Genomic DNA, 18,646 nt, shown 5'->3' on the forward strand with positions numbered 1-18,646 from the left:
GACAGGGCGTGTAACTTAAGAGGATCCTATGACCTCTCACAGGTCACAGAGCCAAGTATACTTATGGTCTTTGCACAGGGTATATGGAGAGAGTGTTCCATAGGTATCCCCGTCTGTCCATATCTACTGAGGTAACCTGCACTGGGGCAGATGTGCATTCCCCACATGCCACGCTCCATAACGGATGGGGATTGTGTAACAAGCTGTTCTTTTACCCGAGGCTGGATGAAATCTCACACGCTCTCTCTCACTCTCTGGCCTCCATAATTCAAGTGTCTTTTGAAGAGAAAGGGGAAAAAAAACACAAAGTAGAGAGCACACAATAGAGAGAAAGGACTCGTCACAGTTCTCCTGTGCAAAGCGTGGCCCTGGGCTGTTGAAAGATACTAATCCGTGACCCATTGAGAGAGCTGTGCAGGTTTTTCTGTTGAATGGAATACCTTTCTGAATGAGGGTGATACTGTAAAGGAGTACCATGAGAGGGCAGGTGTTGTCAAGGCACAAATTACCTGAGGGTGGAAGAGGCGTTCCCCTGAAGAGCTCGTAAAACTTGGACAGGTAGGTAATCATGGTGACTTTGTCCGGCTCCTGACCAGCTGCCATCTCCTTGCCGGTGGTGAATGGCTTGATGCCGAACTCGCGTTCAGCGACGTCAAAGGCCAGCTGGAGGTTCTGAGCATAGTCTTCCTCGTTCAGCGAATCATATTCTCTGGAGGTAAGCAGGTAGACAGACAGGGTACAGTGAGCATAACACTGAGATATGAAGACTGCACTAACATTGGTGCAACACTGAAACACAGCCGTGATTCCACTATCAGGCCAGTGTGAGCTAGGGCTATCTTTAGGCCAACAGGGACTAACTGCCCACGGCCTCAAACCCTGACAACAAGAACCCGCAGTACTGGCCTAAAAGCTACCCATAACATACTACCTTGGTGTAAACGTCACCCATCCACCCATTTCAGAGATTGTTGAGATATCATGCGATAAAGATCTGGATGCCAGGCATCTATGACCTACAGCACAATACGTTAAGAAAAGGAACATAATGGAAACCGAAGTGGCTGTTTGCTGTTTCTGATCTTGGCTTTGTGGAATGTACAGTAAACAATCAAATAAAGCATAAGGTAAACAGACTTGTCAGACTCCTGTATTTCTTAAAATGGTCATAAGCCCCGAGGAGGCACGATCAAGCCCCGGAAGTGACAATGGAATCGCAGCTGGCCTTGGCACGCACTAGGTTGCCCGGATTTGGCCCGATAGTAGAAACACCGCTATCGAGTGGTGGTTGGAGCGCTGGAGCTAAGAGTGTTGTGAAACTGGTAAGTGTTATCTGGAGTGGCTGTCTTTGGACATACTAACTATGTGAGGAATGACTCTTGATAAGGACTGAGAAGTCTAACAGATGTCAACGTCAGGCTCTCCAAACAACCTCCCTCTGTGGCACACAGACTGGGTCTCTTTGAGCTTTTACACTGCGTGTCTGACCCTCAGTTTGCTTGGTTCTTTCACATCCCTTCGCAACACTGAAATGAAGAAACAGCCGAAAGGGGGGAAGGGGAAAAAAGAGCACTTGACACGGGTCAAAGCGTTCTTCACACGCATTGCCCATATTTACACTTTACAAATGGGCCTCTGAGCTGCAGCAAGAGCCAAGAGGCAGACTTACAACAGGGCCCACATCATAAGACCAATTGCGGTTGTTAAGAGACATAAACATCTGATCATTCGTTTCATGGCTGATCTCATCTTGGCAAACCCTTCCGGCTATTCTCACCCGCCACCATGAGCTCATGAACAATAAAAGTGAGCTGGATAATGGGGTATTCATCAGTACTGCACATGGCCTCCAGTTTTACAAGCACCCCGGAAAGAGCTATATATCAAGCATGTCATGAAGAGCATTCAGGGTTGATTATAGGGTTGGACTGGGCACAACAGAATTAGGATGTGTTGCGGAAGAAGGCCCTGTGGGGAGGAGAGGCAGAGGCAGGGGTGATTGCAGTGGGATCTTACAGGAGGTTGGGTCTGAAGCGGTGGATGAGGGCGCACAGGGCCAGGCCGCTGGCCCAGGAGGAAGTGAGGTCGCACACGCTCACGCCCTGGTAGCCGTCCGTCTGCTTCTGGCACCACGTCTGTAGCCGGCCTGGCCTCACCTCGGACTCTGGAGAACAGATGAACACACACACACACTTTAATACTCATGAGACATGAGACACTATAATACTCCACACACTGACATGAGACACTATAATACTCCACACACTGACATCAGACAGCACAATACTACACACTCTCTCCTCAGACAGCGCAAAACCGCAGTGTCTTTTTTTGGCAGTTTTCCTGTTACGTAAATGTAGTCAGACCGTAGCAAAACACTTGATGCTAATCAAATGCGTTATTAATGTATTTACAAGATATGAGCATGCCGCTGTGTCATTGGTCAAATCCAATGGCACACGTTTGAAACTGAGGCATATGACGCTTTATTCATCAAGATATTTCCCGTCTCATACGTCAGCGTCTCACGACAATGAGGAAGTGAGTGATGAAAATCAGTGACCCACTCCTAACCGCAGAGGTGACTGGAGTGATCCAGTGGGTTAAGGGAGAGGGAGAAGATAACAGGATAAACAGCAGCTGAGGTATGTATGGTGTTGTGTTAAGACATGCCCCTCATTGTGTACCGAGATGACGTCGTTAAAGAAGGGTGGGGATGTGTTCAAAGACAGGTTATAGGTGAAAAGCTGTGCGTAACCATCAAGAGCAACGTACTGAGGACTGAACACTCCCCAGAAGGCCTTTTCTCCATGCGAGAGAAAACAAACATCAGACAGGAGCCAAACTCCTAATGCAGAGATGTGGACAACTGAGACGGCCCTGGGACGCATTTAAACAGCAGAGGAAAACAGGCCTTTGGTCTGTGTAGGTCTGCAAGAGCGCATCCTCAAAGTATTCTTGAGCTCATAACCACTAGGGCCAGTGATGCCCAAAACACATGTCTAATTGAAATGTACTGCTTTCTCATCGTGAAGGGAGTGTTTCCACAGAGGACCACTTCAGACAGGCTACAGCTTGTACACAGAGAATCTGACATAAACATAAAATAAATAGTTTCTTTGCATGCTGTGCAGACACTGCAATCCGCAATTCCCTGGAGGTGAAACCAGCATTTAACCAACACTAGAAAGCCCCACATGCCAATAACAATGGACTGACCTCGTCTAGACAGGTTGACGGGGCGACGTACAGTTGCAGCGCGCTCTAAAGAACAGTTCTTCAGCTCTCCATTGATGTAGAGATGTCGCACCTAGGAAACAACACAAAAGCCCATCCCAAAATTTGTGAGTAAACACATGCACCGGATGGGCAGATACCTTTCTGTAAAACTGCTATTCTTGAGTAATGTACAGTGCCATGTTTTCACTCCACGGCCTGCATATTGCTTTCATGACAAACATTAGGTGTTCCACTTTGATACATGGTGGTGCATAATATGGAAGAGTTGGAGTGTATGTTATGAAAAGGATATACTATATTTTCAGGCATATCTGCTCACCTGGTGAGGTCTGACGCAGTTAGAGTTGAGATTGGGGTAACGTGTCCCTGGGTCAACTGTATACTGATCAAAGTTTTTGGTGATGTTCTCAGTTGTGGTCTGAGGTAGTATTCTATATAGACTTTCCCTGAAATTCACAGAGAGAGAAAGTTCAAAACCCACTTCAGACAGTGCATGACAGTTACTATATTGCTGCTGTAGAAAAAAATGTCATAAGCACAATGAATCCTTTTAAACTTTGCCTTTAAAGATTTTAATCTTTAAAGCTCCAATTTGGAAGAATTGCTAATCAAGCTAGCATTGACAGAGGAATGACAACAAAACTCTTCCCTGTCCTGCCCCACCCATAACCGGCATTGTCACATTTGACCGAGATTCCTGAAGCCCGATCCCTGACTTTGAGCTTCTTTACGCCTGATTGGTGGAAAGCCGGGCCTTACTGAGAGACTTAAGACAGGAACATCTCCACTTTCATTGTTCTACATCAGCTGGTAGAAACCTCTATTGTGCTCAAACCTCTAAACAACCTCTCTGACTTCTGAATGACATTCTGAATCTTGAGTGTCCAGTGTCTCACCTCTCTGCCAGCACCTCTATTGGAGCTCTGCCCTGTGCCCAGCTCTTCACCATCCAGGCTGTGTCAAAGGCTGCCAGGAAACCTCGAGCACACCCTGTGCCCATGGGCCAGAACGGCTGAAGGAACATCCAAACATTTATCAGCAAACATTAGAGAGAGTCTTTCAAGGGGCTCCATCAAGAACACTCAGGGGTTCGTCTTTGAGGACAAGCAAATTAATACAAGGTGGTGCCACCTTGTTTTCTCAGACTGAACCCTACCCAGCCGGTCTCACCTCTAGTAAACTGTCTCCCACCAATGCGACCAGCAGCTGGTGGCCGAACCGCTCCCTGACAAGAGCAGCGTTCTCGGAGGCATACATGCAGGTAAAGTCGAACATGGCCACGTCCGGCTGGCCCAGGTGGTTCATGGCGAAGTCCAGGGTGGGCAGCTGGTAGTGGGTGGCGTAGTCCGCTGCCTCCCGGGCATAGCCTAGCAGAGCCTCCTGGTTCACGTTCCCACTGCTCAGCAGCATCTCAGTGTCAATGTAGTCCTGTAATGCAATGGCAGTGAGTTATTTGGGCGTCTCTGAGTTTGTGTAAAATGAATGGTACAAAATAGCAGACGAAACTGTGGGGTGTCAAATTTGGCCTCATTATTTCTGTTGGTCTTGTAGTATATACAACCCCAAATCAGAAAAAGTTGGGACAGCATGTTAAATTGAAATTAAAACTGAAAACAGTGATTTGTAAATTATCTTTGATCTGTATTACATTAAAAACAATACAACAGCACATTATTTGAGGTTTCACCTCATGAATATTTACAAATCAAATGAAGTTGACCCGACAAAACATGAAATATCTTGTGTTCATACTGTCTGCAATGAAATACAAGTCGAGGTACATTTATAAATCACTGCTTTCTTTGTTTTATTTACATTTTCCATACCAACTTTTTCTGATTTGGGGTTGTAGTAGTGTTTGAAATCATGTAGTTGATGATGGTGGATGAAAAAAAGAAAAACTATTACTGCAGTAAATGTTTCCGGCAATAGACGTCAGTGGCACATTACAAAATCACGGGAACACAAACACCTCCAATGATGTATTCACTGACAGCACTAGTCTAAACTCTTTAGCCCTCGGTGCTTCTATGAATAAACTCATGGCAATGACTCAGGCAGAACTAGGCCAGCCTAAACAGTGTGCATCCTCGATGAAGTATGTATTAAAGAGAGTGTGGGCGCATGCCTGTTTTTTATGTTTGTGCGAGTGCCTGTATCAACATGAATCTGATTGCACGCCTGTTTGTCTATGTTTCTCAAAAGAATGTGTGTTTATTCATATATTTGTGTTCGTGTGTGTGTGTGTGTGTGTGGGTGTGTGTGTGTGTCTACAGGAACTGTGTGAACACGCAGCCCCAGGCACCTCATAATCCAGTTAAATATGCCCTCCTTTGGGATGTTTATAATAATCGGCACTCATGGCTGTGTTTATGGTGCCCCGGCTAATAAACTCTTCAGTTGGCAGGCCACCATAGATGATGACTGACTCAGACTATCTGGAACTCCCCACACACACACACACACACACACACACAGACCTGCACACACATACACACGCGCACACGCGCACACGCGCATACACGCACACCAACACACACACACACACACACACACACACACACAACACAGGCTTTTACTACCATGTTTGTGGCAACTTACGTTAATGATGACTCCCTTGTCCAGTAAACTATGTTTCTTAGCTGTCATGACAAAGTAGTGAGTATTGTCCCTGTAGTACACTATGTTCTCCAGATCGATCCCTGCGGTAGAGCGGAGGCAACAGAAGGTTGTATGAGGACAGGTGGTTGTCATGATAACTCTATATACTACTATAAGTACAAACATTCACAATTCTTTTTTTTCTATACAATTGCTCTTGATTATCTGTGCTAGGCCTCAGACATTCAGACACAGTATAGTTATTTAAGATTTATGTACTTTGTGTTTGTAACCTTAAACACTGTGTTTCAGAAACATCAGGAAGCTTTGGGCCAACCTGTCTCGTCTTTGAGGTCCAGAAAGAATTTTTGGTTGAAGATGAAGGCCACGCCGCTGATCTCCTCCACTTTGGCCTCTGCTGTGGTGTTCCTGTTGATGAAATTGGCTGTGATGGCGATGGCTAGTTTTCCACGAAACTCCTTCCTCCTGAACCCTGTGGGTGTGGGTGCCACATATACAGGGAGAGAGCGAGAGAGAGAGAGAGAGAGAGAGAGAGAGAGAGAGAGAGAGGGAGAGGGAGAGGGAGAGGGAGAGGGAGAGGGAGAGAGAGAGAGAAAGAGAGAGAAAATGTGACATTACATTCTGTGGGCCTGGGGAAGGCACACTAATCCATGGGAAATCTGCCGCCCTGCCTGAATGCCTAAATCACAGGCCAGTTATTTTAAGCCCTCTGAGGCTTGGGCCCTCTACAAAGGTGAGGAGATTTTTATAACCGCATAACCGCAGGCTAAGTGATGCTTGGGTGAAGGACACTGGTAACGAAAGTACTCTGTCCTTGTGTGATGTCCAACGCTCTGGCACGGCTCACTTCAAAGAATTGCTTTTTTTTTCTAAATAGGACCAGCAGCAAATGGGCCATTCAATTTTAAATGGCCGTGAAACTTTCATTCGGAGTACTTTGGATGAAGCAATTTTCCAACTCCATACAGCCATTCTACAGGGCTAATAGCTATTCATTTTGTTCCTCTCAGTAAAATACAGACCATTAGGGATTAAATAACGAGCTAAGGAGTTACAGAGTTACAGTTTATCAGAGGCAAATCATGGCCCAAAAACATAGTAGCATTGAGATCTGAGACAAAAAACGTAACTTTCCTGCCAAGCCATAATCAATTTTGCTGCCTGTCACCACCATTCCCTGTGAAAAAAATCTTTTTTCGCTGGGTGACAAGAGGGAGGCATGATCTACAGCTCTACAAGCTGCGGTGACAAAGCAACAAACCGAGGGACGCCTGCACACAGGCACAAGCCAAGGCACGGAGACGCCACTCTGCCAGCTTATTTCCATAGCTCACCCTGCAGGCTGCATGCTAATACCCAGCTAGAGTTACCGCAGCTGAAGGAATACACCCTAATTACCCCGTCAAGTCTGAGAGAGATAGGGAGGAAGATGAGCTAACCTCTTCCTCTCTCTACACTACCCCCACCCTCCTCATCCCCTACAAAATAATATATGAGGCCCTGAAAAGTGCTTTTCTGGGGGGGAAGCTTGCAGTTGATTACGGGCCAAGGCTGCTCCATTACTGTCATGTTAATTCACTGGGGCATTTATCTCCCGCTCCCATCACTCTTACCGAATGCAGCGGCGAGTCCCCTCGAATGGCCCTTTGGGGTATATTTAACTTTCCCCAGACAAGCAAAAATAGCCCTTAATGCTCAGGAAGAGAACGGCACACAAGTTAGAAGTTGGTTCAGCTTTAGTTTGCTTTGGACTACTTTCACTGTTTGCCGCCCTACATTGCAATGCGCTCTTTCAGATCACGCAATGCCCTTTTTAGGAAGGAGCATCTGAACAGGATAGGTGAAAAAATGACGAGTGTGAAAGAATGAGTCCAGGGGGCCTGCGTCAGCCATAGAGGCCCATTCGCGGCGCTGGGAGGGGCCCCTGGCCGCCGGCTTTATGTGGGCCCCAGCTGCGCTGATTTGGAGCACGTCCCCCTCCCCTGTCTCTCAGGGAGGTCCATGACATCATGGGGTATAACTTTACTGAAGTAAGCCTTACGTTATGGTTTCGTAACTTTCTTGGATGAAACAATGACCTCTAAATGGGCAAGAGAGAGAGAGGGACACACACACACAGAGATAGAGAGAGAGGCCAAGCGCAACAGCCAAGATTTCTGCACGCATCTTAGTTACAGTTGTTACGCAGATCTCATATTAATAAAGAAAGAGCACACAGTGACACAAAGTTGGCCTTTTCCTTATCACATTTCTTTTCCCAAGTGTTTTGGGAAATTTAGACATTCCAACTTGAAATTTGTTGACATTGGTGATTTTAAGGCTATTTAGGGTATTGCAGTGAATAGTTCAGAGTAAAATTTAAGGAGAGATAGAACATTGTAAAGAAAGTAGAGCTATGGCAAGCGCTGCGGCTTGTATATCTTCGCAGGTCGCTGGGTCATATTTCGTCAGTCCTATCACTGTGTCCATCTAATACTTCCTCTCCAAATATAGAAGAAATATAATCCTACTTGTACAGTTACTATGGAAATAGGCCATATTTGTGCCTAAAAATGTACTTTGTTTACCAGACACCGACACAGTCCGCAGCTGCATCACAGCTTTCTCCTTCACCCACCTTCCAGAGTGTTCCGTCGCCCGTCCGCCCCCACCACCACGTCAAAGTCGAAGTCAGCCACTGGGTGATCAGCAGGACGGAGTTCTGCCCTCCAACCAGGTCCTGGATGACACACACACATGCACACACACAGGCACACACACACGCACACACACACGCGCCGATGCCACAAGGACATTTGCAGGCGTACACAAACACACCAATATAAACACACACAAACAAACACAGAGCTGAATGTCACATGTACACACAGACTGTTTGTTGTCTGCTGTCAGATGCCATATTTATCACACCTGTCAACGCATTGGTGAAAAAGGGCAGAGCCACCATGACAACCTCTCAAACAAGCAGCGCTCAGGGTAGTTTCTTGCGTAATCTATTTTAGCAGTTCCACCCTTACATAAGGGGCAATATTGCCTTCTGCTACATTATGTTTCATACAAATCACATTTGTTATCATCATCTTCATACGTCTTAAAGTAAACACAACCAGACTAGAGCACTTGTGTGTTCTCCATTACAGCAAATTAGCAACACAGAGCTGACGGTGCGACCTTAGGCAGGTTTCAGGGGCAAGGTCCGTGCACAGTACAGCAACAGAGCATCTTAATTTAGAAAAACATTTCTGCTTCTATCAGCCCACTGATGTTCCTCGCTGAAGAGGAAGTGGGGGGACCGCTAACAATCGGTGGACTAAAAGGGAACCAAATCAAAAGCAGCCCCTGGGTGACCCAAGTCTGTAAGCCACTGATGTCATGTCATTCCTTAGATCAGCAGCGCTTTCATTCAGCACTGTATGCATGCTTATTTAAAAGCATGCACATCTGGCAGCACACTGTACCTAGCTGCGAGGCAGTGAAAAGAGGATATGGTTATAATTACGCGGAATAATCAGCATTTGATTAGGTCTTTATTTGGTTTTCGATACAGCATCAAACATTACCATGTGTGCTTCATAACGTGAGTCAGTGTGCTCTGGCCATGAAACAACACGGTTTTCTCCTCTTGGGGTTTAATGTCATTTTATAACGCTGTTGACCACTGGTCACCATGGAGATATATTTTCACAGGCGAGCGATACTGTACAGAGTCAGGAAGTTCATTGTTCTGCTTTGGGCTTTGTCTTCCTGGACTTGATGTCTCTCTAATGGGCCACAGGAGACCGCGTGAGCGCTGGTGGAAAAGCAATGTTATCAGGAGCATTGATGTGCATGCCAATGTCACACTGATGTAATGGAATCACACAACCCTCCTGCCTGCCTGCCAACCACAGCTTTGCATGTGCACAGCCCAGGGCCTATTATACTTTTTCAGCAACGGTCAAAAACAATCTCAATTGACTGTGCATTATAAATTGGATAATAAACTGTCAGATTGGAAGGTATGCACTCTTATATTACTTGGACAGGCATGTCAACTGGCATGCTGTATGCAACTCCTTAACTAAGTATAATATTTGAGTGTTGGACTGAGTTGTACTGTAAACGGTTGCATGTGTGCAACAGGTAAGGGAGTGAATGCATATAAAGTGAACTGGATTATGGGGCAAAAAGCAAGGCAGTCACCTTCATTCTCTTGGTCTTCTGGAGGCTCCAGCAGCTTGACGAACTCCGTGTTGACGTGGAACTCAACAGCCACGAGGAGGGCGACTTTCAAAAGCATGAGCTGAAGCTGCCGAATACCTGACAGAGAGACACAGACCATGAGCCCCAAGAGGTATGTCAACAAATGCAAATGTCAAGCAAACACCGCCATGACTGCAGAAGCACACATTTGCATGAACACAAACACACAACCTTTCAGTTCAGAGTTTCAGCTTTATTATTGTCCTCTAGTGCGTGATAATGTGTATTGTGTTCTGTTATTTATTCTGACTTAATGTCCTCTACAATATAGACATCATAACCAGCAGGCTCAATGGATGTGGGGCAGCCTCAGTTAGGCGGTACTCACTGATGTGGTCTATGGCTCCAGCGCAGAACTTGCCACAGAACTTCTTAGCTCCCAGGCCCCTAAGGTCATGGATGGTGTAGGGCCAGAGGTGCAGCACATTGTTGCGGGAGAACGCGTCCCTCTTCTCGATCACCACCACCTTGGCCCCGAGGAAAGCCAGCTCGATGGCAGTCCGCAGGCCACACGGGCCTCCACCGATGATCAGGCACTGTGGGGGAAAGACCACCACAGTCAGGGAAAGCGGCCCAGATAAACAGATCTAGTGTACACAACACCAGGTCCAAAAATCATGCAAGCCATTTATTATGTCTGGGATGGAGCTTAGCTAGGGTACTTATTTCTGTTAATCGCATTAGTGTAACTCACAGATACTGTGAGACAAGTAGAAACAAGTACAGTATTGTAGGGGAAAATTAAATTGACTTAGAGAGAATGTATCATGACGCCATGCCTGATAAACTCAATTACCGGACTGAAATCAAACTACGGCTACGTGCGTCTGATGGAATGCCGCTTTGTTACACAGCACCAAAATTAGAATCATTATTACCTGGAAGCCTTAAATCTTACTGACAACCACGTCTTACCACAGACATTATTCAAGCAGCTGTCTCACTCAAATATGCATGAAGTCAGTTTTTTGGGTTACAGTATCGGTCTGAGAATGTGCAATGCGGTTATGACTTCATCCCCACATTCGAGCAGGATAAAAGGGCAGTTTAAGAGGGGGGGGGGGGTTGGCTTTGAGGTATCATCTAACCAACACAGCTCAGTTGGAGGCTTCCCCTAACCACCAGATGAGAGTCCATGCCTGCCTGTGCTTCTGCATTCAAGTCCCGGTGGCCCAATCTGACCCTTGTCTTTCTAAACCTGTCATTTCCTCAACTCCTTAAATGTCCCACCTACGTTCGCAAACAACAGAGCGGTGCGTTATCACCCCCTTTCCCTGGAGGGCAGAGTGCACAGGCACAGTCCAGGGAAGAACCAGGCCGTGTTTGAACAGAGAGCCCTGTTTCCCGTCGCCCAGGTGGAGGTCGCACCCACAATGACCACAGGAACTGGCTGGTTGTGTCACTGCCATCCTCACCCGCGCCATATTTTGATTTGCTTGAGTTTCAGATTTCCGAAGTGGCTTTATCGTGTTTGCGTAGCTGTACCGGGGGAACAGCACCGCCATCTCTGGCTAAGGCCAGCACACAAAACCAGAGCCTCTCCCAGCGGGGAAACCGTTTTACAGCGCTGTCTGCGCCAACAGTACACAGAGAGAGAGAGAGCAAGAGAGACCAGGCCATATAAGGGCCACTCCTCCCGAGAGCAATAAAAGCATGGATGAGATTAAGTCATTCTGTTTGTTTCCCCCACCGACTCCGCCTCCGTCTTCAGTGCGAGTTTGTGTGATTATGCTGCGCTGTGTCATCACAACGTTTCAGGGCCTCGGGGTTTGGGGGATGAAGGGGTTGGGGGGTTGGGGGGGGGGGGGGGGGGGGACGGCCGCGCGCGAGAGAGAGGCATCTGCAATCCATCAGGCCTACAGGTATTAGGCAGATGCAGGTGGCTGCAGCTCTGTCTGGACAGGCCTGCCCCAGTTCTGCCGGCGTAGGCGCTGACTGATGAAACAGGACGCACTCCTCTCACGGCGAGAGATGAGACCTGCCAGGTGTGCTGCTGACTGGAACACTGACGTCTTTCTTGAGAAACCTCAGAGGAGGAAACAATGGGAATCTTCAGGGGTGGCCACATTCCCCCCCCGACACTTCTTTTTTTTATCTCAGAGATATGCAGTGCACATGGGACAGTGAGATGTGTTTATCAAGCCAGGCAGACATTATCACAATGATAGTTATTGTTTTTTTTCTGCCCCCCACCCTCCTCTAAAACAGCCCCTTAGTGTTTGCTGCAGAGGTGAGGAATTTCCTGCTCTGTGGGCTCATCTCCTGAGGGTCGGGCAGCCAGTGAGCTCGGGCGGTTCTCACCACAGTTATGTTCAGAAACAGCAGAGGGGCTCGACCTCTGACCTCATCCTAACTAGGGCCAGAAAACACTGACCTGGAGGGTCTTGACCTTATTACCCCAATGATACCCCTACAGAGTGTGGGTGGGTGTCAATCACTGGCTCATCTAATTCGATTACGCCAGTCTGAGACAGGAGTCAGCATGTACAGAGAGGATCCATGCTGATCAGTGGACCTTGTCTGCTTAAGAGCAGGCAGCTACTTCAGCCTGGAATGCAGCTTGACTCTAGGAAACTGAGGGGCATCTTCTTAGCACAAACTCTGGTTTTACCATCCCAAAGAGGAGCAGCGATCCGGTCCCCTGCACCGGAATGGACGCGACAGCAAACGCTGCTTGGCCGAGTGCACTGGCTGTGGCTCGCGCTGGTTTAGGTCTCGCCATTCCAATAAGGCACTCAATCATCCGGGGCAGACCACCGGCAAAACGACAACACAGCCTGCCAGCTCTCTCACAGTCAGGCATCTGGAGCTGCATGGGAACCTCGCGCACACACAGCGTACAGAGCAGACAGAGCCCCTGGCGCGGGTCCCCACAGCCTGAGAGCCTGTGAAACGGTTCTTCAGCAGAACACATGGTCTGTGAAACTCAAACAGCCCCCAGACAGCCCTGTCAGAAAGAGCAAATCTGATTTGTCACATTGAAATAAAAACAATCCTGTGTGCTATTAAAGTGTGTAATCAAGGAAGGGAAAAAATAAACACATTTGTCAAGACGCTGTCACAGCTGCTGGGGTGAGAAAATGCTGGACTGGAAAATACTGAATGTAGGACAAGATATGTTTGCTGTATATTTTTAACTGCCGAAAAAGTTAAGCAACCAGCAACTATGAGAGATGTGCCGAGAGGAGCAGGTGGCAGACAAACTCTCCCAACTGATAATTTATTGCAGTGCGATTACTTTGCAAGGTGCACAAAAATTATGGCTGAATTTGCACGAGGGCAAAAAAAAAACACCTGAAGATGCACAGCCAAGTGCAGCGTAAGTGGGAAATGACAAACCCCTTCCAGGGACTACTGCAGTGAACTGGTTTTCTAGTCTAGGTAAGGATCTCGCTTCCTCAGATGGCAGGCCAGGACCAAATACTTTCCACATCCAATCTGGCCAGCGGCTCGGCAACGCCCTGGAAAAGTCTCCCAGCCTCAGCCAGACCGGAGAGAGCCGTTAGAAAAATAAATTATAAAACACGTTCCTGCACAGCGATGCTCCAGATATTTCAACACAACGGGAGCAATGCAGAAGTCAGCAGAGGCATAATAACTCAGGAGGTTGGGGAGTGTTTCATTCATCCTCTATGTGAAATCCTCTGTGTGTCTGTTTCAACACTCATTCTGCTGCTCCCTTTTCCTCAAATGCAGAAAACTGTCATGACAACGGTGGCAAAACAAAGCAACATTCAAGGAAAAAGAAAAAAAGAGGAGAATGAGGGAAGGGGTGAAAAAGCATGGCAGTGGCACGCCACAACCAGCAGAACGATAGATGTGAGCATGACCTCATATCCTGCCCTGACTGCGGTTCCAGACATTTGGAGGCAGGGTGGGGTGTGATATCATGTCCCTCTCTCTGATCCCCCCTCTCCTTCTGAACTGCACAGTAAACCGTCACTTGCGTCATCACAGCACCACACACACCAAGTCACCTATGGGACACAGATGGCCCGCTTTGCGACCAGACCCATCGGCCCAAATAAGGGAACTGTTTGGCCTGTTTATGGCACCGTTGTCACCCTTGAGAGGGTGAGGGAGTATGCATACGTGGGCACACACAAGGGTGTGTAGCTGTGGAAACAGCGAAACAGCACATATTATCTGCTGAACTTGCTGCTATTCTTTCAGACGACTCGGCCTCCTCCGCGACACAACACCCCCCTTCAATCGCCCAGTGCCTCTCATAAATCAGATCCTCGCATATGATTGTTTCAATACACTTAATGACCCATGCTGAAGAGCCTGCACATCTGTTCTTTTGTTTATCTGTACTGCAATATTAATCATTGCCATTGAGGAGCATGGTCCTGAGGCTTGGCAAGGCTCGAAAATCAGTCAGAGGAAAGTTTATGACTGGAATCAAAGAGGATTTGAAGTTCTACTGTGAATACTCGACTCATTTTAAAATACTTACTGCTAACACACACACACACACACACACACACACACACACACCCGCCCACACACTGACATACAGACACACACACACACGCACACTTTAATAATAATAATCTGGGCAGAGTGCCATTCAGACGGGGTGGGTGGGTGGTTGCGGTAGAGGGGGCGTGTCAAGAACAGGGCCGGCGCTGGACCAGCTGAAATAATCATATGGAAGCTGCTGAAAGATGTCGTCTGAGGGCTGTGCTGGTTTTTTTTCTAGACGTGCTGTATAATCACACAGGGAGGACCTTACTGTAAGCAAGCTCAGAGAGCCTTTGTCACAGACGTTTTCAGACCAAACGCTGGTGGGAGATGGCGAGATCTTGAGAGGGTGGGGGAGTATGCATACATGGGCACACACAAGGGTGTGTGTAGAGAAAGAGAGGAATAAACCTACTATCAGTGGACTTTTCACTTGTTTACTTTAGAACCATTCTTGGTTAAAGAGTTACCAGCAGAAGCTGCAGAAAGAGTCATTGTTACCATTTTGCCACAATCGTACTCTGCAGAAAATGGCTTAATCAGTCTTGACATATTGTGTTTTGAATAGACAAGCTAGATAACCTTTGTAATGTTCGCTCTGGTATCAGCACAAACTGCTGATAGTGTAAAACAGACTGCAAAAACAAGAAAACCACAATGCTGATAGGGACTCCTTTACTATGCAGCCCTGTATGATTCATTCAAATTGCTAGCCTGCCTACACATACGCCTACACACACGCCTACACACACACACACACACACACACACACATTCAAGCATTCTCCCCTCCCTGCCCAAGAGATCCTCTATCTCCAATTGAGAGGCCTCCTACACCTTTGTTACCATTTTGGATTTAATAAATAGAACCGTTGCTTACTTTTGTGCCTGCACAAGCTGTCCCCTTCTTGTACTCCTTGTGGTTGGCTCTCTTGTCCAGCTTAGTCCACAGGGCCTTGGCCTTCCAGGAGGTCATCCTGGTCTTAAGGCTGCTGTAGAAGGTCTCATGGTCCAGGGGGTCCAGCTCCAGCTGCCTGCACATGATGTTGAAGGCCTGCAGTGTGCCCTTGCAGGTGGAGGCCTGGACAAAGTTCTCAAAGAGCTTCCCCGTCCTGCCCTGCTCGTCCTCGGTGTCGGCCATCTTCACCTCGCCCTCCCCCAGTGAGAGCTTAGAGACCTGGGTTGGTTCTGTGGCTCTTCTCTCTACTCGTCTGCCCGCTACTCCCGAAGTCTGTCCCTTTTTGCCCTGGCTGGTTTAGTGGTTACACCCACACCCCGGAGTCTATGGTCATGCCCAACCTGAAGAAAAACAAACAAAAACAACACTGAGTAGTTTGAAGTCATCTTGTGGGCATTAGGAGCATGGCATTCTGAACGGATACATAACTGTGCCAGTGAATGGAGAAACTAAAAAGGCCTGCGAGGTTGTTACGTCAATTACTGAATCACTAGCAGCAGCCTACAATAGCATTAACGTGGTGAGATGAAACATGCCAAAAACAAGTTGCTTAACTCCAAACACTGAGCCTGTGCCCGGTGATTTACTGTTTTGTTTAAAGGGTGCCAAAGAAGAATCATCCTAAATGAATCAAACATGACGTAAGATTGAGTCATCTGTGATATGTCATCGGTTTGGTTTGATGAAAATGAATTGCGTCAGCAAGTCCAAACATTGAGCTCAGATAATAACGTGTTCCATACCGTCTCTCAGTACATTCTATCTCTGTGGATTACTTTGGTGAGTCTTTGGCTGCATATCAGCTAGGCTTAAGGCAGACTACAGTCTGTATTTTTGTCTCGCTGAAGTGGATTGCACTGAGCAGTTGAACTCATTTTTTTTTTATTCAACTTTATTCTTCAAATACAAACACCCAAAAAATGCTACACAGGCAGTTCAACAAGACCAGCGAGCTTTGCTCATCTGCTCTCTCTCTGCTAGTCATTCACACTTCACTGGACGTAGCACCCAATTTAGCAGGAGAGTAAGCTGAGCAGAGTTTTGCCGAGCAAGCAGAAAAAATGTTTTGCTTGTCTTGTGGCTTTGGCTCCGCAGCACAGAACAGGACAGGGGTGCATTTTTTTTTCAGGCATATGGGACAGCTCAGTACGCAATGCCCTAGGACGTGTAGTTCCCTATTAACTTCCAAAGCCTTTAACTTTAAGATAACAAGATGAGCTAGAATTAGATACACATTAGTATAACATATAGAGTGTCTCTGCAGAATATCTTTAGAATAGAATTAGTATATATTACAAATACAAAAGGATTCTTCAAATCGTAATGTAACTGTAGGCTCCAAACCACAACACAAAGAATGAGATCACTTCTCTGACTCTAGTAAATGTATGCTGCATTTCCTATGCAGCTCTTAAAAAGCTGTCCGTGAACAAATCACTGACAGGCGTGTAACCTGCCATAAGACAGCAGAGTATCTTTAAAATCAGCAGTGAAACATGGTCAGGCTGCACGAATTTCTGTATCAAGGCAAAACATCAGTGTGCTAACACAGCAGCCCGGCAGATGTGGAAAGTCTGCTCAGTAGAAGTCAGTAACCTCTTGGTGAGTAATGCATTACGCCACGACTGGCGACCTCTTGGACATTGTATTCATCTGTAACCATAATAGCATACACAGCGCTTGAAAATGGCCAAAACATATCCATTCGGAGCCCCAAAGATTATCTGTTCTCTTGAAAACCCTGAAGATCATTTATCAGCTGTCTGCATGCAAACAGGTCAGATGACGCAAGACCTTGTCTACCAATCTGCTATAGGTGCAGAGAGAGGTATTCTTCTGTAATACTATAAAGAAGGGAGGTAGTATGTCAAAAAAAGAAATAGCTCGAATCTGACTTCTGCAATCCACACTTATTTCCCCCTTAACTGTCACAGGTGCTAAATCGGTCCCAGCATGAAAACATTTCACCTGATGTCATACTGACACCATGTAGTTCCCATCTAATGCAGCTCATGTTTTGAAAAGGGTAAGCAGGTGAGCAGTTGGGGGGTAATGGTCCATGTAGAAAGACTAGCAGCAACAGCACAGGGATAGACATGGCGGAAAGTTGAGAGATTGTGTTTTCAGCCGTGTTCGTCCTCGTCCCTGGCGGCCCCCTCAGAGAGGATGTGTCCGCTCCTGGCATGTGGGTGCTGAATGAACTCTGGCAGCCTCCACACTGGAGAGGGCCCAGCCCTGCAAACACCCAGCCCGCATTCCAGACCCCAGACGCCTGACACAGCCACAGAGCACCACAGCACAGGACACACCCCCTTCCAGCTATTCTACTGGGTGGGGTGGGGGGGGGGGGGGGGGGGGGGGGGGCTAAGCCTCAGCATGAAGAGTGTCACTCAGAAGCACATGCCCTTCTCGAGATTGTTGCTTTATGTGTGTTAATATGTGCAGGGTTAATGTGGTGTGGCTGGGAAGTGACACAAGGATGCTGTTATATTAGCAACAGGATATTAAGACCAGTTTAGTTTAGCAATACTCACTTCAGAAGAAAAACAACACTACTAATTGCACTTCCAGTATATATATTGAGGGCACTGGTTCAGGAATATAAGGAATTATTTCAGTTCAGAATCGTATTATGGCTGGGGGTTGGGTGGGGTGGGAGGGATGCCATAAAAACATGCAGATTCCTTAGTTTAATATTTTTATGACACCTCAATTTGATGGTATGTACTTTGGGTAATAAAACAACAACTTCAACAACTTCAGTGGTCATTCAGCATATGACTGATGACCTCAGTCTACACCTGTGTGTCATATAGGGGCCCACGGTGCCTAGTTCTGCAGATTTTAGCATTAAGTTTAGCAGTAAAAGTTCGAACCTCAGTAAAACTACAGAAAACATGCAGTTGGTTGACCACTAACAAGTAGTTTGGGAGTCCGGACCAAAACACCAGGAAGCAACTTAAATATGTGGTTATTTAACTTCATTGTTTCCAGCCTCTGCCTCACAACAATTCATATGCTGTGTTAAAGTCTGATTTGAGACATTCATACCTGTATTACAAAACATTGGGTTTGCATGCTGGCCTAAAAAACAATTAGATCCCAGTGCCGGCAAATA

General features: G+C 46.9%; 1 protein-coding gene across 7 annotated transcripts in view; it reads right to left on the reverse strand.

Moving 5' to 3' along the window:
• mical2a (microtubule associated monooxygenase, calponin and LIM domain containing 2a) overlaps positions 1–18,646 on the reverse strand; it is a 34,547-nt gene that overhangs the window by 9,742 nt on the left and 6,159 nt on the right. For all 7 annotated transcript variants that reach the window (XM_031569336.2, XM_012834724.3, XM_031569338.2 and 4 more), the window contains exons 2-13: positions 15,451–15,869; positions 10,433–10,640; positions 10,045–10,161; positions 8,480–8,581; positions 6,179–6,334; positions 5,842–5,942; positions 4,411–4,668; positions 4,137–4,252; positions 3,560–3,686; positions 3,220–3,310; positions 2,017–2,164; positions 510–709 (exon numbers count right to left, since the gene is read on the reverse strand). In XM_031569336.2, coding sequence (XP_031425196.1) covers positions 510–709; positions 2,017–2,164; positions 3,220–3,310; positions 3,560–3,686; positions 4,137–4,252; positions 4,411–4,668; positions 5,842–5,942; positions 6,179–6,334; positions 8,480–8,581; positions 10,045–10,161; positions 10,433–10,640; positions 15,451–15,711 — 1,885 coding nt within the window. In that variant the 5' untranslated portion in view covers positions 15,712–15,869. The remainder of the gene's footprint in view (positions 1–509; positions 710–2,016; positions 2,165–3,219; positions 3,311–3,559; positions 3,687–4,136; positions 4,253–4,410; positions 4,669–5,841; positions 5,943–6,178; positions 6,335–8,479; positions 8,582–10,044; positions 10,162–10,432; positions 10,641–15,450; positions 15,870–18,646) is intronic.

This window comes from Clupea harengus, chromosome 6 (genome assembly GCF_900700415.2).
Source record: "Clupea harengus chromosome 6, Ch_v2.0.2, whole genome shotgun sequence".
NCBI lineage: Eukaryota > Metazoa > Chordata > Actinopteri > Clupeiformes > Clupeidae > Clupea > Clupea harengus.